Source organism: Pteropus vampyrus, unplaced genomic scaffold (assembly GCF_000151845.1).
Source record: "Pteropus vampyrus isolate Shadow unplaced genomic scaffold, Pvam_2.0 Scaffold170, whole genome shotgun sequence".
NCBI lineage: Eukaryota > Metazoa > Chordata > Mammalia > Chiroptera > Pteropodidae > Pteropus > Pteropus vampyrus.
The window spans coordinates 4,239,445-4,263,292 of NW_011888951.1; the positions used below are offsets into that span (position 1 = coordinate 4,239,445).

The 23,848-nt window shown below is 41.6% G+C and overlaps 1 protein-coding gene across 1 annotated transcript in view; it reads left to right on the top strand.

The window, feature by feature from the left end:
- RAB3B (RAB3B, member RAS oncogene family) overlaps positions 1–21,812 on the top strand; it is a 60,050-nt gene extending 38,238 nt beyond the window's left edge. The window contains exons 3-5 of the mRNA XM_023536828.1: positions 4,385–4,503; positions 7,361–7,485; positions 18,048–21,812. Of these exons, the coding sequence (XP_023392596.1) occupies positions 4,385–4,503; positions 7,361–7,485; positions 18,048–18,235 (432 nt within the window). The 3' untranslated portion in view covers positions 18,236–21,812. The remainder of the gene's footprint in view (positions 1–4,384; positions 4,504–7,360; positions 7,486–18,047) is intronic.
- Positions 21,813–23,848: the final 2,036 nt, after the last annotated feature.

Genomic DNA, 23,848 nt, shown 5'->3' on the forward strand with positions numbered 1-23,848 from the left:
ATAATATTGTAATAACTATGTATGGTGTCAGATGGGTACTACGTTTATCAGGGTGATCACTTTGTAAGTTATATAAATGTCTAAAAACCATGTTATATACCTGAAACTAATATAACATTGTATGTCAACTGCAATTGAAAAATAAAAAAAAAATTATTTTAAAAAATAAGTAAAAATAACTAAAACAAAACAATACCTTCTTTCATTACAAACACCCTACAAAGTAGGCATTATCGTTTCTATTCCAAATGTGAGGAAACAGAGCCTGAGAGATGAAAAAACCAAGCTGTCCAAAATCACATAGGTGGTGAATGCAGAATGGGAGTTAAGCCAAGGCCTGCTCAACTCTTACACTCATGCATTCCCTTTCTGTCTGGCAATTTGCTACTCTTTGATGGAAGCTTTACACTGACACTTTGGCTGGAGGCAGCCCTGGGCAGGTTTGAATGGAAGTGACTTGTGGCATGAGACTCATCCACTCCAGGCAGGCAGACCCTGGGAACCTGCTCCTGGGGCTTACTCTGGAAGTGCAAGAATAGTAACTGATGCCTATCAGGCACTTACTCCATACTAGGAATTGTTCAAGGCATTTTAGATGTAACAACTTTCTTAATCTTCACAATAACTTTATGAAGTAAGGCATTGTTGTTATTCCTATTTTATAGACAAAGAAATGAAGGCCCCAAAAGGTAATTGCCCAACGAGGTGATTACACAAGAGTATGAATACCTGGAGATGGTGATCACTGGGAGCCACTTTAGCGACTGCCTCCCTTAGTCACATAGTAAGTGGTAGAACAGGGATTCACACTCAGAAGTCTAACTCCAGAGACCATGCTTTTAACCTCAAAACTATATGGCCTTTTGTTTAGCAAGTGGTGATTGAATCCCTACTGTGTGCCCAGCCCTGTGCTAGGCACTGAAAGTACAGAGATGAAACTGGTTCCATGTCCAAGCTCATTTATTATTCTATACCAGGAGTTCCAATTAATTAGACAACAACTGGTTAACAGGACTCTTCTGTCAAAGAGCTGGGACACAAGGCCAGGCTTCAGGCAGAGATGGGAGACTAAAAACTCTCCAGAGAAATGGTATAACGCAGGCAAAGTGAGGAGAGTTGAGACCTGGTGGCAGTGCAGTTGCTCAGAAATCCTGCCTGGGCCTCTAGATCACCAGTCTGGAAGAGCAGCTTAATTCTAAACTCTAGAGGACAAGATTTAAGGTTCCAGCCTGCTGATCTGGCGGGGGGGGGGGGGTGGTAGCGGCGAGTCTCATCTATAGTGTTGGCTCTGAGGAGCTCAGGAAGCAGAAACAAGAGTATGGGAGGGGTGGATCAAATACTGCTGCACTATTTCGTAGGCACACACACACACAGCTTTTTTGTAGATATGGCAGACAGTGAATATTTCTCTCAGTAGGGCCTAAGATTGTGTTAAATGTCTGCTCACTCACTCGCTCACTCACTTGCTCACTCACTCATCCATCTCTTCATTTATTCATTAATTCATTCGTCCATTCACTCACTCACCAGCTAGAGAAAATTATATTTGCCAGAGCTCTTAGGGAAAAGTACTGTATATGGTCAGAAGAAATACTCTGATAAGCTCCTTGAGGTGAAGAGTAAGATACTCAAAGACCATGCTCAAGGAAAAGGAGATAGTGATTCATATGCTCTCCAAGGATAGTGGGTGTGTTAAATGCAGATTTTGTTTGGCTGAGTAACATTGTGCAAGTCTGGGCAGAGCTGAATTGATGAGGATATGGGGAAGCTGAGCCCTGCCATAAACATAACTGTTATCTTTGATTTCTTCTCTTCACATCTAATCTGTCACCACGCCCTATAATTCACCTCTTAAATACCTCTTGAATCTGGTTCTACTCCATCCCTATTGCTACTACTCTAGTTCAAATCCTGATCAGGTCTCACCTAAACCACTACAAAGATCTCCTAACTAGCCTTTCTGCTTCCAATCTTTTCATTTTCTAGTCTATTCTCCACATCACAGTCAGAATTGTTTGTCTACAGTTCAGATCTAATCATGTTATTCCCCTGCCTCAAAATCTTTGATCCTAAAAGATAAAGTCCATAGCCCATAGCAGAGCATTCAAAGCTCTTACTAGCTTCATCACCTATCCATTTCCCATTTCCCATCATTTCTTACATTCTTCTGGAGTATTCACTGACAACAACTTTTTCTTCTGCCAAAATACCCTTTCTTCACTTCACTGCTTGGAAATTCTTCTTTAGAAAAGTCCCTGTTCTTCTATTGCCAAATAAGAACATCCTCAGGTGCTACTTCTGGCACAGATTCACCTGTGGAAGTCATTCTGCTGTCTATCACATTTCCAGTTCCCCTCCTGGACATATAGGATTGTACTTTCTTGGGTGTGGACATGTGACTTGCTCTGGCCAGTGAAATGGTAAAAGTGAAAGTTTTAAGAGCCAACACATGATTTACACACTTTCTTTCCCTCTGGTAGCTACTCTATCAATCTTCATTTTGGAATAAGGAAGACAAAAAACAGAGCACCTAGCCAACCCTTATTGGATATGTAACAATGGTGAAAAATAAAACCTTGTTTAAGCTGCTGAGATTTGTGTTTGCTTGTTACTGAATAACCCAATCTATCCTAACTAATACACTATCTCTGCTTTGGTATCTTCCATAACTACCTAAAACCACCACGATTCTGCCTTACTTGACTTGTGTGACACATTTTCTTTATACAAATTATCTAGTACTGATGACATACTACCATATATTGCTAATTATCAGTTTGTTATGGCATGTTTTGGCCACTTCTACTCTTTTACTGAGACTTACTGAGGGCAGGGATACTGCCTATTCTGTTTTTATATCACACAAAGTATGGCTCATGGCCAAAACAGTATACTATAATAAGTGTAGGAGTCAGACAGACTTGTTTTGAATCCCAATTCTTACACTTAAGGGCAATCTCTCTGAATCTCAGTTTCCTCATCTGTAAATTGGAGCAATAATATATACCCTACAGGGTTTTTCTAAGGTTTGTGGATAAGAGGTACAACATATGTACAAATAACGAGATGCTGTAATTATTATTGTTCCCATTGTTTGTTGTTATCGTTATAGATAGTGTTCAATAAGTGCTTGTAGATAAATCTTTCATTGATTGAGGTATAGGAGTATGTGCAATGGACTTGGAATCAGAAATCCTGGATTTAAGGCATAGCTTTTGTTGCCAGCTTTGAGACCTTGGGAAATTCAGTTACTCTGCCTGCTTTTTTGCATTCTCAATGATAATATATAAATACTAATAACACCTACCTTGTAGGGATTTCATAAAATTTAAATGAGCTAATATATGAGGAAATGTTTTATATGTGCTGAAACATCACACACTCTAAATCTGTAATGAAAGATTGGCTCGTCCCTCACATAAAGACTGTATGGACATTTGTGAAGCATCCCTGTGTGCTCCAAATAACACCTTGCTGTTGGTCTTGTTTTTGTTCATTTGCTTACATGTTTGTCCTTTCAACTAGATTGTGAGCTGCTTGAGATAAGGAATTGTCTTAGTCATTTTTTTTTTTTTTGGTAAACAGTTTATTTATTCTCCTTATGTAAGAGTAACACATGCTTATTGTAAAGAAAATAAAAATACATGAAGAAAATTAAAGTCCTAGTAATTCTTGTTTCTCATATAGAGATAACTGTTAATTTTTGATGTGTTTCTTTAGTCTTCTTCTCTGCATATAGTTACAAAACTGATATTATATCACACATATAAGCATTATCCCGTGTAATTAAATATTCTTACAAAAATAAACGCAATAAATTCTTATATTTTAACCACTCTCCTGTTGTTGAATATACGAATTGATGATACTTTTTCACTATTTAAATAAAGTGGTAACAAACATTTTTATGCATAGGTATTTTTCTGATTTTCTAATTTTATAGGGCAAGTTTTTAGAAAGAAAATTTCTGGGCTGAAGGATACAAATATTTTTAATGCTCTTGACACTTCCAAATTGATTTCCAGAAAGACTGAACCAAGTTCCATTCCCATGAGCAGGTGTGAGGTTGCACAGTCTTGCCTATAATGGGAACTATAATTAAAAATAAAGTTAAAACGTTTTTTACATAATAATAAATATCCATTTACATTTCTTCTTGGAATTGTTTATTCCTTTTGCCCATTTTTCTACTGGGATTTTAATAATTTTCTTAATAATGTCTATGAGGTTTTAAAAACCATTATATTCTAGTTACCAAGTATAATACAAGATACTAATAGATACTCCTTAAATATACCTTGAATTATTAGTTAATTGTTCTGGGGACTTTCTAGGAACAAAAGTAGACTTTCTAGGAGGCTGACTCTTTCCTTTTCCCACCCAGGACACAGCTGGGCAGGAGCGGTACCGGACCATCACCACAGCCTATTACCGCGGGGCCATGGGCTTTATTCTGATGTATGACATTACCAACGAGGAGTCCTTCAATGCTGTCCAAGACTGGTATGAGATTCATTCATTCATTCATTATTCATTCATTCACCAGACTGTTCAAGAAAACCTAATGCGTAGGTCCTGTGGTACGTATTACAAAAATCTGGATGAAATAGACATGGTTCCTGGCCTCAAGGAATTCACCGGTGAGAGAACAGATCAGTAAGGAGGCAATGAAAATATCATGTGACAGTTACAGTGATGAAGAGAGACACCAGGCTATGGAACCCAGTAGAGGACTCTGACCCAACTTGGGGAGTCAGGGAAGATGTCCTGGATTTGCTGACACATATGCTGCATTTTGTAAGATGAGCAGGAGTTAGCCAGAGAAGATATAGATAAGAATGTTCCAGGAAAAGAATATAGATGTGCAAAGACAAGAAGGTAGATGAGCTGATCGGAAGAGCAGAGGTCATGAAGGATTTTGTATGCTGGGGTAAGGAGTTTGGATTTTATCCCACAGTGATGACATTTGAACAGGGAAACAACAGGTTTAGATTAGTGTTTTGGAAAGGTCATTCTGGACATCGCTAAGTGAGTTCACATACTGCTTTCTCTATAAAGTTTATTCTTGGGCTAGGTCAGGGGTCCAAGAGCGCATCCAGTCCAACTTGGCAAAGATTCAATTTACAATGGAAATCAGCACAGCTCCCCAGAGGTGCAACATCTGAACAACTTACATCTTTCTTCCTGGAGCATAACTTACAGGGAGAAGGAAGCGTGTGGGGAAGGACAGTGAAAAGGAGGCGCCAGAACTCTTGCCCCTAAGAGTGGAAAGAATGAAGATAGGAGAAGGCGGAGCAGTTGTATTTAGCTCTTCTTTAGAATAAGAGACTGAGCAGGCCAGGCACACAGCAGCAGTGCTGGCCAGTGCCAAGCTTTTCTCCTGCACCCTTTTGCTAACAGCTGCCCTTTGTGGACTTCCCTTCTCCCCAGGAACAGTTGCCATGACTATGTGGAGCACTATTGGTGTCTTGGAGCCTTGAATCGAGAGTGACCTTGCAGGCTGCCTGCTGTATTCCCCCACTCCCCCACCTGTTTTGAACAGGAGTCCAGGGGGCCACCCATGTGTCTGTCATTCATGGCCTGTGTTCTCTTTCTCAGCCTCACTGTCATCTGCTTATTCCTTCTTTCTCCCCGTTCCCTTTAACAACTTCTCTCTACCTTTCCTCTTTCTCCTTCCCTTCCTCTCTCTTCTCTGTAATCCTCTTTTTTCTCCTCCTTTCTTTCTTTCTTTCTTATTCTCTCTCTTTCCTCCAGTCATGATTTTTATCCCCTCCTTCCTGCTCCTTCCACCTGTCCCCATGGAGTGATTAGCTTTTTCTTTAAGTGTCTCCACACTGTTCATTCCTTGTTGGTCTTGACCTCCTTCCCTTTCTCCATCAGTTCATACTCATTCTGCCTCAGGAACACAGTGACTCTAACACCTGGTGATGATTCCTCCAAGAATAACCTGAGTTGCTAATCTGGGAGCTGAGAGTGGATGGGGTGGGAGGAAGGAGGAAAATGACAGGAAGAGTAGCATGGGGAAATATGGAGAGTTGGCTCTAGTTACTGCCTTGAGGCTGAAGACTAACTAAGCGGCCATCTCTCCCAAGCCCTGGTCTTTGAGTTTTGTCTCTGAAAAACTTGATCCCAGCCTAACTCCCACCTGCCATCTAAATCCCAGCATGGAACCTAGCTCTTTGTTGGTTTGCAACAAATGGTGATTAAGTGAATCCCATCTTTTGAGGGAATGGCTTCTTAGCTTAAAGAGAAGGTTGGTGGTGGGATCAGCTTTAGGAACAGGGTCACCAGTAATAGATCCAGGTTGTAGTTAGGATTGAATCAGATTGAGGGTCAATGTCAGGATAGGGTTATACTTTCAGGATTAACTATTTGCTGGTTTATTCATTCATCAGACATTCACCGACAACTACTCTGCTCTGTGCTGAGAGCTGGCACTCCAAGGATGAATAAGCCTGTCTCTGCCCTCAAAGGAAGGACAGATAAGTTCAGCCAAATGTAACAGTAGCTACAGTAAACACGTAGGGGAGCAAAAGGGAAAGTAATTGTTTCTACCTGATGGAGTGGTTGAGGACAGAGTTACGCCCATCCCCACAAAAAGATGTCTCCACAATATATAAGGGTCCTATTTTATTCCCTCTGTTAAAATTTTGTTTCTAATTATAGAAATAAAACATGCTTACTTTCAAAAATTTATAAAGTGTAGAAAACTATTTTTTTAGAAGTTTCATATAATCATCATTGTGTGTGAAGGAAACCACTGCTGACATTTTGGTTTCTACAAATACTCATGATCTAAGGCCTTGGTGAAGGTTTATGACTCACAGAGGAGGAGGGAGAGGCTAGCTCGGCCTGGGGAAGCCTCTCTGTAAGGAATTGTGGGATTAGCACTGGACCCTGGAGGGTGAGTCAGTGTGGGAAAGGAATTCCTAGTATAGGCAAAGGTGTAAGCCATGGAAAAGCATTTGGGGAATGGGAGAGAAGGTTTGTAAAGTGGAAGGTGATGAGGCTGGAGAGATAGGACATGAATGGTCTTAAACGCCTAACGAGGGATCTAGACTTCATTGCATTGCTAGTGGGGAGTGGAAGAGGGCAGAGAAAGCTTTTAAGGATGTAGTCAGGTAGACATTTTAGAGGAGGGATCCAAAGAGCTACGTAAGATGTGCAACTAAGGCTCAGGTGTCAGCATCTGTGACAGCCGATAGGGGTAGGTATCTGTCTGTCTGTCGTCAGCTGAATTAATTGACAGTAACTTGGGTGTTGCTATCCCCATGGAAGGGAATTGGTTTCTTCAAGCTTCACAGAGTCCTTTTCAGCCTAGGAAAGTGTCATTTATAGCCTTCTCTCTGTCTCTCTTTAGGGCCACTCAGATCAAGACCTACTCCTGGGACAATGCGCAGGTTATCCTGGTGGGGAACAAGTGTGATATGGAAGAAGAAAGGGTTGTTCCCACTGAAAAGGGCCGGCTCCTTGCAGAGCAGCTTGGTGTGTACACGACATGTGTGTGTTCATGTTGTATGTGTGTGTGTATGCATGGGAGTGTGCCTTAAGGGTGTATTGTGATTGTGAATTATGTACATAATGTGCTCTGTGTGTATTGTTTTATATTTGCGTGATGTACGTATGGGCTTTGTTTTAACTAATTCATCATTCATGATATGTGTATATTTTGTTACATTGAATGTGTAAGTAAAACTTAAGTTTATGAACTCTTTTTTTACCAGCTCCTTCCACAGAAGATTTGAGGTATCTTATAAAATTATCATAGTTCATCAATAAAAAACTAAATAAGTGAGAAAACTGAAGCCAAGGGAAAGTAAAGGTAGGAGGAAAATAAGAGGAAGCCAGGGGTGAGATAAGTATGTATGTTGTAAATTCTTGGGCACGTGCAAGAGTTAGGCCAAAATATTGGCTTTGAGCTTCCTAACAACCATTGCAAAAAAGGAAATATAATCAGTTACATGGTTCAGATGTGGTCCTTAAGATGAAAACAATTCCATTATTTCAGAGAAGTACTGCTCTTCATTGGCAACTGTAGAGCAGACTTTATATGCTGTATGCGACAACATCCTTAATATCAAACATCCTTATAGCAACTACAACACTGAACATGTCTTACAGGTTTTCTCAGTGTAAACTGACGCTTCCTCACCAAAAATACAACTCACAACAAAAGTAATTATATGAAGGAATGAAACAATGTGGTTTAAGTATGCAGCTCAGTAATGCTCTTTTTCCAAGGTTAAAGCATCTTGATCCTTGTGCTCCACTGAGACCCTGGTGCCTGAGGTGTGTCTCGGGGGCCCTACGGCAGGACTCCTGCCTACACTTGCTTAAAATAGAAGCCTTTTCTTTTCTGTATTGGAATCCAATGTAAAAGCACCTTAGAGAAATCTTCTAGAAGAATGGACATACTGCTTAGCTTTTAGCCAGTCTCCGTTAAGTATTTCTCACAACAGTGCTGTGAATTTTCAGGAGAAGGAGTTTAAAGTGATAGTACCAATATTTAGGCTGGTCAGTGGGTAAACTGTAGAATACACAAGTGTGAGTTGTGTGTTATATATATTTATATTATTGTGTATGTTGAATAACATACTGTAGAATACACAAGTGTGAGTTGTGTGTTATATATATTTATATATTTATATTTATATTATGTGTGTATGTGGCGGGGAAGTATCCTATACTTCTTTCTCCCCTTTCCTATTCCCCAGGATGGTCTGGAATAGAAATTAGCAAACTGTAGGTGCTTAATAAATAGGGAGGTTGAGTCGCCTCGGGTCGTGCTGTCCTTACCCCATCACAGAGGTTCTCAGGTCTAGAAAGTGCCTCCATTCATCTGTGGTTCATAGAACAGTAAGCATGTGGTGAAGCCCACACCTAGGTGACCTCAGGCTATCTGAAACCCTCAGACATGCACCCTTTTTTAACTTTAAGTTGTTTTTTTAACAGATGAGAAAACTCAGGCACAGAGAAGTTGAGTAACTTGCTTAAGGTCACACAGCTAGTAACAGGTAGAGTCAGAATTTGAACCCAAGCAGTAGTCTGGTTCCAGAGCCTGTGCTCTTAACTACTTAACCTCACTATAGAGTAAATATGGTAATAATAGGTGATATATGTTGAACCAGGCATTGTATAAAATACTTTGCATTTATTATCTCATTTATTTCTCACTATAACCCTTTAAGGTAGGTATTATAGGACATGTACAATATTCTGAAAAATAAAGTCCAGAGAGATCAAATAACTTGATCATAATTGTGCAGTTAGGAAGTAGTGGAGGCAGTATAGATCTATCAAATTTATGTAGGAACGTAGATGTAAGTGAGATTAATTCTTAGTAAAAGGTTTTAGGGAGGCACTTGAAGAGGGCCTTAACGAATTGGTCAGATTTGGGTGGGCCAAGGTAACCCATCTCTGTCTTGTACAATTTCACGAGCTTTCCTCTCTTGCTTACCAGAACTTTTCTACCTACATGTTTTTCTCTCCTGTGAGACTTTGAGAACAGCTAGGGTTATGTCTAATTTGTTTCATTATCCCAGGCACCTACAGCAGGGTAGATATTCAGTCATTTATACATTTATTCACTTACTCATTGAAAAATGAATATTTATTGATCACATACTCTGGGCTAGGCTCTGTTTTGACACTTAGGATACAACAGTGAACAAAACAGCTATGATCCTTACTGTCATAGAACTAATGGATAAAGAGACATTAAACGAATAATTATACAAATAAATATATAATTTTAATTGTTATAAATGGGTGAATTATGTCTCAATAAAGCAGTTAAAAATTGTGTTAAGCTCTGCATGAGTTAGGACTCTTGTTATGGCAAGTGATAAAATCCCAAGTCAAATTAGCTTTAATTAAAAAAAAAAAAAAAAAAGAATTTATCCACTCATGTAGCTGGGAAGTCCACTAAACCCAGGACTCAATTGCACTCTCCATTTCTCAGCTTTGCTTACCCCTTCAGCCTCCTTCTGTATCCAAATTCTGCATGGGTAAGATGGGTGATAGCAGCTCCAGATTCATATCTGTCCAACTCCTGCAAAAAGAAGCCTTCTCTCTCCCAACCACCATATATTAATCTCAGGGAAGACTATGATTGGTCACCTGTGAGTTACATGTCTGTCCCAGAATGGGGGAGGCAAGTATTATAACCTACAGTCCCACTATAACTGTTTAAAATAGTGGTTCCCTAAAGGAAGGAACGGCAGGCAGATAAAAGTAACACAACTTACAAATGCTATAAAGAAAGAAAGAAAAAAAAAAGATCAAGAAACCTAATTTTAGATTGGCGATCTGAGAAAGTAACACTTAAGCTGAGAACTAAAGTATGAGAAAAAGTTAGCCAGGCAAATAGTGAGTATGCAGAGCGGAGGGTGGAGGGGAGTGTTCCACATCAAGACCAATCACAAATTTTAAAATAAATTATATTATTCTATTCATTTGAACTGTTTAGAATAAGCAAATATAGAAAGATACAAAAGTAGGTTAGCTCAGAGCTGAGGGGAATGAGGAGCTTGAAGGATAATAGCTCGTGGGTGTGGGATTTCTTTTTGAGTTGCTGAAATAGTCTAAAATTGATTGTGGTGATGGTTGCACAATTATGTGAATATCCTAAAACCATTTAGTTGTACACTTTAATTGGGCGAATTGTATGGTATGTGAATAGTAATCAATAAAACTGTAACAAAAAAAGGATGAGCCTAATGTGGGCTAGAGCTTGAAACACTAATGAGATTGAAAGAAGGCCATGTCACAGGAACTAAACAATCAAGGGAGAAGAGTGTGAGGTGGAGAGTGGAGAGGTAGGCAGGGACCAGAGCACGTGGGATCTTGTGGACCATGTTAAGAATTTTGCAAGGATGTGGTCAGGTCTGGGAACAGTGAGGGAAGATGCTCAGCCTTCCTCATCTCCACCCCAGTCCTATTCATCTGCTATGCCGTCTATTAAGTAAGTTTCAGTGGTCTGCTTTCCAGTGCAGTAGTGCCATGCTCTGCTTTATGGGATTCTTCTTTAGGATTTTGTTTTAGCTTTTCTCAACTCACTCAGCCAACAGTATAGATATGGCCACCAACTAGCATTTATTACAGCTATGAGTAGCAACAGGTCTTCTATATCCTCAAAGTTCTTGAGACATGGGTGAAGTTGTAAAGATGCTGAAGTAAGTGGATTGTTGGGAGGGTGGAGGAGTTTTGGGACTCCTCTTCCAGAAGGCATGGCATTTGGGGGCATCTGTTTCCCTGTGCCCTTCAGAAAGGAGCTTCTTGTCCCTTTCCTGGATCTGACTGGGAATGGGTCTGGCCAGATCCCAGGGAGGCTAGTAAAAGGTAAATGTGATCCTGCCTACTAGGGGAGGAGATACTCATTTAAAATGTGATTTTGAAACACACACATTCACTCACTCCAGCAAAGTGTAGTGATAAAAGCACTAGACTAGAAGTTAGGTGACTGAGTAGTTCTGCTTCTGCCACTAGTTTACTGTGTGGCCTTGAGCGTCTTGTTTCCTGTCTCTGGGTGTCATTTTGCTCCGCTAAAAAACAGTTGAATGGGAAGGTCTGTTTGGCTCTATCCGTCTTTGATTCTATGATTTCAATTCACACAATTTCTACTCATCACTCAGACTCCACAGACCCTTGAACACTGCCTTGCTTATTTTAGATGCTTGATAATTTTTTTTTTTTTTTTTTGGATTGGAATGAACAATTGAAACCTTGTATCACTGAGCCTAGTTGCAGAGAAACAAAGACCTAGTTGGCATTTGCTAATACCTAACTTTGGTGCTGTGACTTATAGTTCTCAATGTGCTTTCACAACCATTCTCTTGTGACCCTCACCCTCCCTCCTAGCCTGGAAGGTTACATTATCATCAGCTCCATTATACTGAAGAAGCTGAGTCCATACCACTTGTGTTTTCTTGCACTTAATGAGCTGTGCCACACTTTTGTGTCTTTATTTCTTTCACTTAAAGATGATATAACTTCTAGTCATACAGGTAGCAGGTGGTAGGCCTAGTACTCAAACTCAGCCTGTGGATTCAAAATCCTAGGGCTCCCATTGTATCATCCAGGGCTGCTTCCACAAAAGCCTGCCATAGTTTCTCTTCAAATTTCTACTCTGTCACAGTCTTAGTGAGATTTCCTTAGATTATGTTGCGGTAACACGTAACCTCCGTTAGTAGCTTAGATGATAAAGTTTTTATTTCCCATTTACATTACATGTCACTGCAAGTCAGCTGTGACTCAGTTCCATGTGTCTTCTTACTCTAGGATCCAGTGTAGGATGGCTAAACCACACAAAGTTTATTAAAGCTTCTGGCAAGATTTGCAAAGCCCACATCCATTGACAAATCACACGATCAAATCTGATGTTGACAAAGTGGGGAGATGGGATCCTTCCACAAGAACGCACTGTAAGACACTTGGCAATCTGTAGGAATGTAAAATCCTCTACAGGTAGGGCAGTGAATAATCTGCCACAATCACTGAACACGTGATGGATCCTGAGGACAGAGTGGTGAATGAGTTCCCTGCCCTCAAAATCTTCATCGACTAGAGAAATAAAATAGTAGAGAGATCATTTCAATATCCTTTGGGTAGATGTCTGTGCCAGTCTTTAGCTTGTTTGCTGTCATTCTTCACCCTTCTCCTGCTCTGCTTCTCTCCTACAACCCCCTCTGGTGTGTTGACCTTTGCAGACTATGTTTTGCAGGCTCCTGTGACAGTGGCTTCTGGCTGGGTTAGCCAGGGAGAAACACTGGCAGGTACTGCGGGTGGAGAAAAGGGAGAAACCTGCATAATCCTTCCACCCCTCACTCCCTTTAGCCACCTCCACCAGTAGCAGCCGCTTTCTTCCTCTGACTCCTGCTCCCATGGTCTTAGCTTCCTTTGGCCCCAGTAATAGTTATTTTGTTATGTTTTGATTTGTTTTTGTTTTTTGTTTTCTTGCTTTTGATAATCTTTGGGTTTCTTTACTATTCTATTTGGCCTCTGGTTCTTCTATCACCTGTATAACCTGTTCCTTCTGGATTAAATATTAAGATTTCTATTTTCCCATTGGGATGTGACTGAAACAATCATATAAGGTACCCTGGGAGTGCAGGGGAGAGGTACATTGTATGTTCTGAGTTGTGGAGTTAGAATGGGAAGAGAAAGGGAAGGTTCTCTGGAATCAGTGATTCCACGGATGAGTATAAAGATGTAAATGGAGGAGGAGCTAGAGAATAACAGCATGAGCAAAGGCACCAAATAAGAAAATGCTGATGTTTCTGGAGAGTGGTGTGAGCCAAGAATATGAGTCTGGAAAAGTAGACAGAGGCCAAACCATACAAGATCATGGGTTTTAAGCCGATAAGTCTAGACATTGTACTAATTAAACTTCTGTCAGTTCCGGTGACACAAATGCAAGTAAAAATAGCTCAACCTATAAGGACAGGAATATAGCTGCAGCAAAATTAAAGAGAAGGCTGCTGGAAAGGAGATATCAGTAAGTTAAGAGTCTAGGGTGTTGGATGGATCATCCACGTGAAACCCAAAGTTTCTGAGAATGAAAACAAGCCTGGATGGAAAGGAAGACAGTGAGTCCTTGTCAAAATCATCAGTGACCAGAAGGGTATTAGTTGAAGATTAACATATGATGGAGATGGGGAGGTATGAGAACAGGATGGAGAATGGATTTGAACATGTAAGTGAAGGGGAAATGTTCTTGGGCAATGTCAAGATGAGGACAGGTAAGTTTAGCTGGTTTGTAAGTTTCTGAATAGAATTCTGAGGTCAAATTCAGAAGCAGGCAATTTTGATACAGTCTATAGGTTTATGGGTCTATGACTGCTACCTTTGGACCAGATGGGTAAACATGATCATTTTAGAGTAGAAGGAATCATATCAGATTCAGTAAAGAATTGGGCCCTACTCAAGACAGCAGAAACCCCATTGTTCTGAAGCCAATTATAGGGAAGAAAGGACTTGGGGGATGGGGGGTGGGGTGGGGCTAGTCTGATTAATTAGTTGTCATCTTCCTGACCTCACTAGATTCTCAGCTCCTGAGAATCCTTACTAATGAAGCTGAGGAAAAGGTTACTATCTGGGCCTTCTAATGAAGAATCTTCCAAGGAGACTGACAGTAATTGCATGGGGGTGCATTTGGAATTGTTCTGCTAGCAAAAGAGACCCATGAGCTGGCTAGGCCCAGGAGCTAGTTACTTGAATCAGAGTTCTCATACCTTGGGTACCTTGGAGATGACAGTGAAGACATGTCCTTGGCATGACATATGAGCTCTCCATGTTTAGCCACCTATTACTTCATCCCTCCCTATTAGAGCTTTCTGCTCTAATGATAACAAATTGCTATGGTCATTCTAGCATATACCATGGCTGGTTTTTTGCCCCATTATCTGTCCTCATGCTGTTTTCCCTGTGTGGTATGCTGCACAATGTATGTGCTCACATATATATTCACGATCACATGTCTTTATCTAGCTGATATCTTCTTAGGGATCAGCTTCTCAAGGAGCCTTCCCTGGCCCCCAGGCTCATTTAAGTACCTCTTTCATGGCCTGAAAATCCCCTGGCCTCCCACCATTCCAGCACTTACCACTATAATATTATCACTATATCTCCCACACTAGACTAGGAGTTTCTCAAAGGTAGGAACTGTGTCTGACTCACCTCAGTGTCCCCCGTGTCCAGTGCAGAAACTGCAATGCTAGTTTTACTGAGTGCTTATAGCCTTCACTGTCCACATCCCCTCGACTGCGCCCTCCACGCTCATTCCCACTCCTTTCATTCATCTATTCATTCAACCTGTACTCACCAAGCACCTACTCCAGCTGGGCTCAGATAAATGACATGGTCTCTGTTCAGGGAGCTCCTTCTCAAACGGGCTTCTTGCAGGGTAACATGTGCTATGTACTATGGCAGAGGGAAGCACAGAGGAGAATAGAGAGGCCCTAGTTAAGCTGAGTCCTGAAGAATGAGAAGTCAGTTAGGTGAAGCTCTTTGCTCATTTCTGGCCTTAAAGGCTCCCATCCTCATTAACTTCTGGAAGATTCCTCCCCCTCTCCTCCCCTGCCACTCTCCCTCCACTGCATTTCTGCACAGCCTCTGGTTTACTTTACTGGGGTTAGAAATGTTACAGTGTGCTCTGCCAATGTTCTAACTAAGAGGGAGACAAGGGGGCATAAGGGATAGAGCCTTGGCTTATGCCCCATCTCTGAGCCTTGGTTTCCCTATCTGATAATTACAAGTAATAACCCTTGCCTCACCTCAGGTCCCCTCGCAAGGTTGTTTTAAAATTGTATTTGTGAACTGTTAAGGAGTCTGCACATGTGAAGAACTGACACTTGATTAGTGCGTCTTTTCTCCACAATTAGATTGGGTCTCCCTTTGCCCCTAGCACTCATCACAAGACCTGGTGCAAAGTTAATATTCAAGAAAGACCTGGGTTACTGATTGACAATGAATGATGACGAAAATGAGGGTTTTCCCAAAGGTCCTGGGAGACAATGCAGGGGCAAGGAAGCTGGGACAAAGGTGGGCTGGGAATATAAGGGAAAGCGAATTGCCATGTATTCCACATGCCAATCACTTCACATACTTCCATGCATTTAATTCTCGATACCACCCTATGAGGTAGGTAATATATACCCCATTCTACAGATGAGGGAACAGGTTGAGAGAGATCAGTCAACTTGCCTATGGTCACACAGCTGGTAGCTGACAGAGTCTATATTCAAATTCAGGGTTGTCTGACTCCTGGACCTCTTCCCACTGGCCATGTGCACAATGTGGCATATCCTCCCCTCCATGCCAGTTCCTTAAAAGGCATTTGTGCCCCTGACCTTGACCTGTGTCCTCATCTTCATCTGAACTGATAGTTTAAGCCTATTTACTTCGTTACCTGATGCCTCTTTCCTAAGCAACATCCCCCCAGCCCAACCACCTCCTTTAACACTGTCACTTGTAATAAGAGAAAGGCCAGAGAGTCAGTTTTTATATTCATTAAGGAAAAGCTACATGCTAGAGGGTCTCTGAAGCTGACTAGATTTCTACAGCCTAAGGATAATGAGTCAGCAGTTGCCTCCTTCATCACACCTCCACAATTAGCGGGCACTTCTGCAGCTTGCATTTTTCAGGCTGGGAAATGGGCTACAGGAGAAGCTGTCAGCTGGAGGTAGGCTGGCAGGAGTTGTGAGTGCCTTCAAGCTGGAATGGCCAGGGGAAGAGGAGCCTTGTTTGTATCTGGGGGCTCTGGCCCTCTTTGTGGACAGTAGGATAATAGGGAGGAGGAAAGAAACTCCTCTTCTTTGCAGGAGAAGATGAAAAAGAGAGAAAAAGAAAAATAAGTGAGAGAAGCAGAAGAAAGAAAAGGAGCAGAAAGAAACTCATTATAACGAGCAACTTTTGTGCAGCATTTACCCATCATCTCACTCAATCCTCCCAACCACTCTCAGCAGGGAGACACTGTTATTACTTCTATTTGACGAACGAGGAGTCTTGAGACTCAGAGAGGTTAAGTGATTCAGAAAAATGAAGTGACTTGCCCAGAATCAGACACTGTGGTAGTCAGATAAAAGCAAAGGAGGCCAAAGAGAATTATAAAGGAAGAAAAAGATGTGAAGTGGGAATGGGGGGAGTAAGTGAAAGGGAGAAAGAGGAAAAATTGGGAGGCAGGGCTATGTATGGACTTGGGAGATCTAAGCCCAATTTCCACTAATACAGCCATGTGACCTTGTGCAAGTTATATAATCTCTTGGAGGCTTCATTTTATCATTTATAAATTGGAGAAGATTATATTTACCCAACAGGTTGCTGTGAGGACTAAGTAAGATGTTTGTAAAGCTCCTAGTATGGAGTCTGGCATACAGTAGGTGTTCAATAAATATTAGGGACCCCAAAGAGAGAACATAAAGGAAAAAAGAGCTAAAATGAAAAAAGGGAAGAGAGAAGCTTTTGAGGGGAAATATAGACTCAGAAGGAAAGGAAAGAGGAAAGTGGACAAACAAAAGAGGAGGGAGCAGGCTGGTGCCAGGAAATGATGGAGAAGTTGGTTTATGCTTCTAAGGGCTGCCACCAACCTGGCCAAGGTCCCTCAGTTGGGAAGCAGCCACTTTGTCTGAATCAGGAGGGCCTTTCTTGTCTCCTGGGACAACCAAGTTCTGTTCATTGTCACAGGAAATGTTAAGAATCTCAAGGTACAGAACAGACAAGAATGTCTCATGCTTTAGGTGCAGTTTTCCCTGGGCCTTTTGTTGGGTTTGTGAGGGGAGGGAGAGATACACGGGAATTCAGGGAGGAAGAACCCCATTAAGTGGAGATAAACCAGTGCGTCTGGGAGTAGAAAGGGCAATGGAACTTTGCTTTTTTCAGTGTGGATCTTGGGGTGTCTCCCAAAGCCCAACCTGGGGTGAGTGGGAGGCAGGAGAAAGAGGAGGAAAAGCTCTGGTCAAAAAGGCTAAATCCTAGGCTTCTCATACTGGTGCCTTTACTTATCTTGGGCAAGTCAGATTATTTCTCTAAGCCATAGTGTCTGCATTAGTGAAATAGAGAGTCTGTCTGGATACTCCTTCCCCCAGGCCTGACATGAGGATCAAATGAGATAATGGATGTGATAAGTGCTTTGCAAACTGAAGTACCATGCACATATATTGGACTATTCACTCTATCAGAAAATATATCTAATGACCTCCCTCTGTGTGAGGCACAGGGCTATACACTTTATCTTTAGTCTTTGAAGTAATTCTATGAAGTAGGTAAAATTATGCCTATTTATAAACCATGCCATTGATTCATAAAAAGAATAGGTGATTTCCTGGGGGTTAAACAGCTGGTTAATGGTAGAGCCAGGATCTCTCTGATTCTAAAACCAGTGCAAGTAATTCCTGCCCTGTACCATCTCCATAAAACAGAATCCTCTGCCAATGGAATTAGGCTTCCTTGCTTCACTCCTGAGTACTGGCTGTATTGTTCCAGAGTGTTCTGGCTAGGGAGCATGAAAGGGAAAGAAAAAATCTTTACCCGTATCTCTCTTCTCTTCTCAGGGTTTGACTTCTTTGAAGCCAGTGCCAAGGAGAACATTAGCGTGAGGCAAGCCTTCGAGCGCCTGGTAGATGCCATTTGTGACAAGATGTCTGATTCGCTGGACTCAGACCCCTCTATGCTGGGCACCTCTAAGAACACTCGTCTCTCGGACACCCCGCCACTGCTGCAGCAGAACTGCTCATGCTAGGCAAGGCCCACCAACCCGATCACCCCTTATTGTGGCCCCACACTCACTCTGCTTTCCCCAGTTATACTCTGTCCATCCCTAAGCCCTGAGCCAGCTGAGTTGCTGCTGTTCTTTGCCTGCAGTGGAGGTGGAAGCATGCCCCTGAGGTTCTCTGCATGTGGCCCCACTTATAGACACTCAGCACTAGACTAACAGCCAGGTCACAAAGTGGGTAGAGATTCACTTTATAAAAGAAGACTCCATTTTTACCAAGGGGATTCGCTACAGGGACTTGGAGAGTGAATCTCTTTTCTGCCTTTAAAATAAGATTTCCTCCATCCACCAAAATTTGACACACACACACACACATATACACACTTTTCAGGTTCCTGGCCAACTGTATAAAGTGAGGCCCACCTACACAGTTAATCTTGTTAAAAAGAAAAACCTCCCCACACACAACATGCTTGTTTCATATCAGGTTCCCTGTGGGGCTTCCTCTCACCACAAGTCAAGCTTTGGCTCAGAAAGCCCTATGCCTGTTATCACGGATGCCCACAGGGCCTGGGCAGTTGCTGTGGTGACAGGCCAGAGCTAATCTCCAGAGAGCTCAGACTCTCTAATGATGCTGAGGGAGCAAAGGCTGAGTCAGAAACACACTTAAAAGAAAAAGATTATTCCTTGTAAAATGTCAAAGATTCTTGCTATATGAAAGAGCAAACGAGGGAGCTCAAGAAAGACAAAGAAAAAGAGAAACACAGGCAAGACAAAGAAATAGGTCATGAATTTCTGGTTTTGCTGCTTTCCAGCTGCTTCTTAACTATGGAACTTGATGAAATTGGTCACTGGTTCTTAGACTCCCAGAATCTGAAAATTTAGAGTTGGTAGGATCCCAAATTTTACCTAGTCTGACTGGTTAATTTCAATCTTCCTATTCCTGACAAGTGGCTGCCAGACCTCACAACCAAATCCCTGCCTCTAAAATACACCTTCTAGGCAGGGACAGGAGCTCACTGTTCACACTATCTTTGGGCAGCTTTCATAATCAGAAAATTTTCCTTGCTTTAAGCTGAAATCTGTCTCCAAAAATTCTTCTTCTTTTTCTCACTCAATTTGTACCAGCTCTGCTGTCAGAGACCTCACAGACTCTACTCCCTCTGCCACCATGACCCTCTTAGATGACTTGAAAACAGAAATTGTGATCCTTGGGGATATTCCCTTTTTGTAAGTAAAATGGTTCTAATTCCATCTGCCGTTCTTCATAGGGTCTTCTCTCCATCCTGTCCATTTTTTCAACCCATCTTTCAATCACTCCTGAGTAGTCCAACTGAAAAACGCGATTCTAAGCAGAATAAATCTAAGGGGGTCATGACTCTGACAAAATTGGGAAAACTAAACTCAGATGTCCCAATCCCAATCTAATTCTCCTGAGAGTAAAACCTTAACTTCTACCAAAAAGCAGAATTGAAACCACTCCTGGTAGAAGCCGCTTAATTAAACACCTAAAGAAAAAAACAAAACCCCAAAAAACCCTGTGTAATGAACTGAATGGATTTGCTTATGATTCCAGCTTGTTTAGATATGGCACATGTTTGGTTTTTAGCTGAAATAATGACTTGGAACTAGTGATGATTCCTGAAAATCTTTCCTCCCAGCCCTGGCCTGAATCTCCAGCTTCCCCTTGCACTAACATGACTCCTCAAAAGTCAGTGAGGGAGGGGAAAGAGTCTCTCCCCAGTTTTCTCTCCATTTCAAATGCAGCTCATTGTCCTAGGAAAGTACATTAACTAGCAACAGGTCTAATGGACCACATAAAAGGACACTCCAGACTCACCCCTATGGAGACGTTGCTTTCTTTAATGCAGTGCAGAGGACAGAACTTTGGTCTTGGAATGAGGAGACCTGGATTCTTCCCTTAAATCAAGTGTGACTCTAGACTAATTACTTCCCTGTATGAGTCTTAATTTCCCACTTATAAAATGAGGGGGTTATTTAGGTAATTTTAAATGTCCCTTCTGACACTAATAACTGACTTTTTTTCACCTTCATTATTTCGGTTGATTTGCAAAATAAACCCTAGAAGTGAAGATTATCACCCCAATGTCATTGTAGCTAACACTGATGTCACACTTACTCTGTGCTAGGCATTGTTCCAAGCATTTTACATGTTTTAACTCATTTATCCACCCAACATCTTTGTGAGGGATGCACTATAATCAACCTCATTTAAAGATGAGGAAACTAAGGCACAAAGAGATTCTCTAGCTTGCCTAAAGTCATATAATGAATAAATGACAGTAAAAAGGTTCAAACCCAGGCAGTAGTCTCCAAGGTCTGTGCTCTTCACCACATTCTATACTACATTTCTTATAAACTATGATCCAAAGAGGTTAAGAGACTTGGTAAGATCACATAGCTAGCAAGTGCGAGAGCCATGTTAGGATTCAATCCCAAAGCTATCAAGTTTCAAGTCCAGTAGAGAAAAAGATTTATGTCCCTAATCTGTTAACAAATTGCTCAGTGATTCAAACTAGTTTGAGTTGATGGATGTCTAGCAGAGTCAGTCTCTTAAGACAACCAGGTCCCATTGGTCTGAGCAAAAAATGCCCAATGCTTCACAGGCCCAAGCTCTGGCTTTCCCTGTACCTGCCTCTGTTGAGCAATTCTCACCTAGCTCTCAAGCAGTGCTTTTAAGCAGCCTCCCTGTTCTAGCAATGGGGCATTTGGGGGAAGTGACTTGATCGACTTTTCTGACCATGGAAAAAAGTAGTGCCTTCATAGGGCAGTGGTTTTGGCTGTGCTTTTTCCACTGTTAAGTCGTGTACAAGTCAGGGATAATTACTATTGTTCTGGGCAGTAACATCCATCTACTTTAGTACTAGGATTTCAGATTGAGTTCCTCGTGACCTCTGAGTATTTTAGTACATATATCAAATATTATTTTCTCTCCTACTGAGTATCCAGGCAAAGAAAGAAAAAAAATTTTTTTAAACTGGTCAAATTCTTTAAATCTCAGGAGCCAGTCCAAGGGAGCAAGCATCTTTACAACAGATGGAATCAAGGGTAAGATGTAATAGTGGCAAACTCTTCTACTGGTGACAGACAAATAGACCTGCTTATGAGATGGCAATTCCCCAGCACTGCTCTGTGACCTCATTTCTGCTGAGTGGAAGGCAGCAGCTTCCAGATGATTGCAGTACAATGTTCATCAATCACAATAATAGCGCAGTTAGCCACCAAAGTTCAAGCTGCATAATATGTTAGTGGCAACTTGTCCCGGTTTTCATCTTATTTAACAATCCAAATAAAAGAAGATTAAAACAAAACAAAACAAAAAATACTCGACCTCTAAAAAGGCAAAAGTAGGCCAAATGTGCAATACAGTATTATAGCTATTTATAGAACCTGTCCTAAATGCCTGTGTATCTGTAAATACAAAGTGATTCGTAGCTTATTACTGTCTCCTCAGTCTGTAACATTATTAGCTTCTAGAAGCAGCAATGGAGTGGAGTGTACCAAATAGTCACAGACGTGTCGAATATTAGATCTGGAAGGAAGCTTAGCGAAAATCTTGTTCAGTTTCCTTGCTTAAAGAGAAGGGAGGTTGAGGTCCAAGGGTGGGAGGAGATTTCCTAAGGTCACTCTGAGAGGGCATTCGTGATAAGCCCAGGACTAGGTCTTGAATCACCTCTGGGAAGAAATTCACCTATTCTGTATCTATTATGGGCCCAACACTACTAATTATTAGATAAATATAGTTGAAAATAAATGATCCCTGCCTATAATGTACCTGTAAGATACCTATAATCTAATGGAAGTGTGTTTCTATATTATCCCAATTTGTCAGGGAAGGAAACATAGCCTTGTAATATTTGACATTCCTAAGTCACCCTCTATGATCATTTGAACCTACCTCTGTCTGACTCATGCTCTTTCGATTTTTTTCTTCAGATTTTCTCTCAGATAAAGTGTACATGGGGTGGTGGAAGTGATACACCCCCAAGGATTCTCAGTTAATTAAATAACCTCAGTTGGGACATTGATTTAACACTTACTTTGTGACTACACCCTTCTAACATCCATAGAAAGAAATGAACGTCCTTCCAGACCGGACTCTCCCACTCACATCACCTGCTCCTGCCCCAAATTTCTAGCTTGGGTATCAAGTTTCCTAGAGGGTCCTGTTTGTTGGGGTTTGTTTGCCAACAGTTTTGGATAAGGGGAAGGAATTACAGCAACCAGTATGCTGGCCAGCGCCTTGGGGCTCTGTAGGCGATGTTCAGTCATCTGCGGGTACTTGGGTACAGAAGTTTGAGAAGCACTCACTGTTACAATGAGCTCCTTGGGCTACAAACTATGTCTCATTACTCTCTGCATGCTCAGAGAGTATGCAGAGAAAATCCACCATATATATATATATGCATATATATGTTCATCTATATATGCATATAGATGAACATATATATGCATATATATATATGGGAGCTCTGGCATTAAGCACTCTATTGACGTGCATTTTGAGCCAAAATTGCAGACTTCTGAGAAAAGCCTCACTTGCTGCAAATGCACAGCCCTCCCAGCACCTAGGGGCTCTGTAGGCGATGTTCGGTCATCTGCGGGTACTGGGGTACAGAAGTTTGAGAAGCACTCACTGATACAATGAGCTCCTTGGGGTACAAACTACGTCTCATTCCTCTCTGTATCCTCGCGCAGAGTTCAGGTCCACCCACAGACAGCGTGCCCAGGAATGCTTAGACCCACCCTTCCATCGTCCCATTTGTCCCTCCATCTTTGTCGAGGAAGAAGCCAAAATGACTGCCTTCACCGAGCGTAAAGACGTAATTTGGGGGAGACTTCAGACCCCTGTGGGTCTGACTTCTGACTCTGTCACTTATTAGGTGTGTGATCACCTCTCTGATCCTTTGTTTTCTTCCTTTTGAATGCGTATACAGGGACCCTTACGACCGGTCCTTGCGGAAAGTTGAGAAGAAGGAGGTGTCTGTTCCAGTCCTGAATTCTGATTTCAAATTTAGAAAGCAAGAAGGAGCAGAGGCCTTAGGAAGGAGCCCCCGGGCCTCTGGGATGAAAAGAGATCATGTTGAAATGTGGCGCTGGAACGCCCTGTGTCCACACTCCAGGGAGGTGGATGTGCTAGGACCGGCCTGTCTTCTCTGAAAGACCTGGGGTCAACACAGGTTTTCTTTGAAAATCCACCATATATATATATCCGCATATATATATGGATATAGATGAATATATATATGCGGATATATATATATATGGGAGCTCTGGCATTAAGCACTCCATTGACGTGCATTTTGAGCCAAAATTGCAGACTTCCGAGAAATGGCTCACTTGCGGCAAATGCACAGCCCTCTCATCGATTTCAGATTTCCATCCCAGATCTACACCTGATTCCCTGCCACAGGTGGTGCATCAAACAGCAGCGTGTAACTGGAAGTGCATGCAAGAGACAGGAGCATGTGATACAAATACTGTTAAGTGATGTTTTTGAAGGCCTAGATCTCTTTTGTGAAGTTGGCAAAACTCGAATTTATTCATCCATTAACTCATTCAACAAATTAGTGTCTGGTATGTGGAAGGATACAATCAGTGACAAATCAGACACAGTCC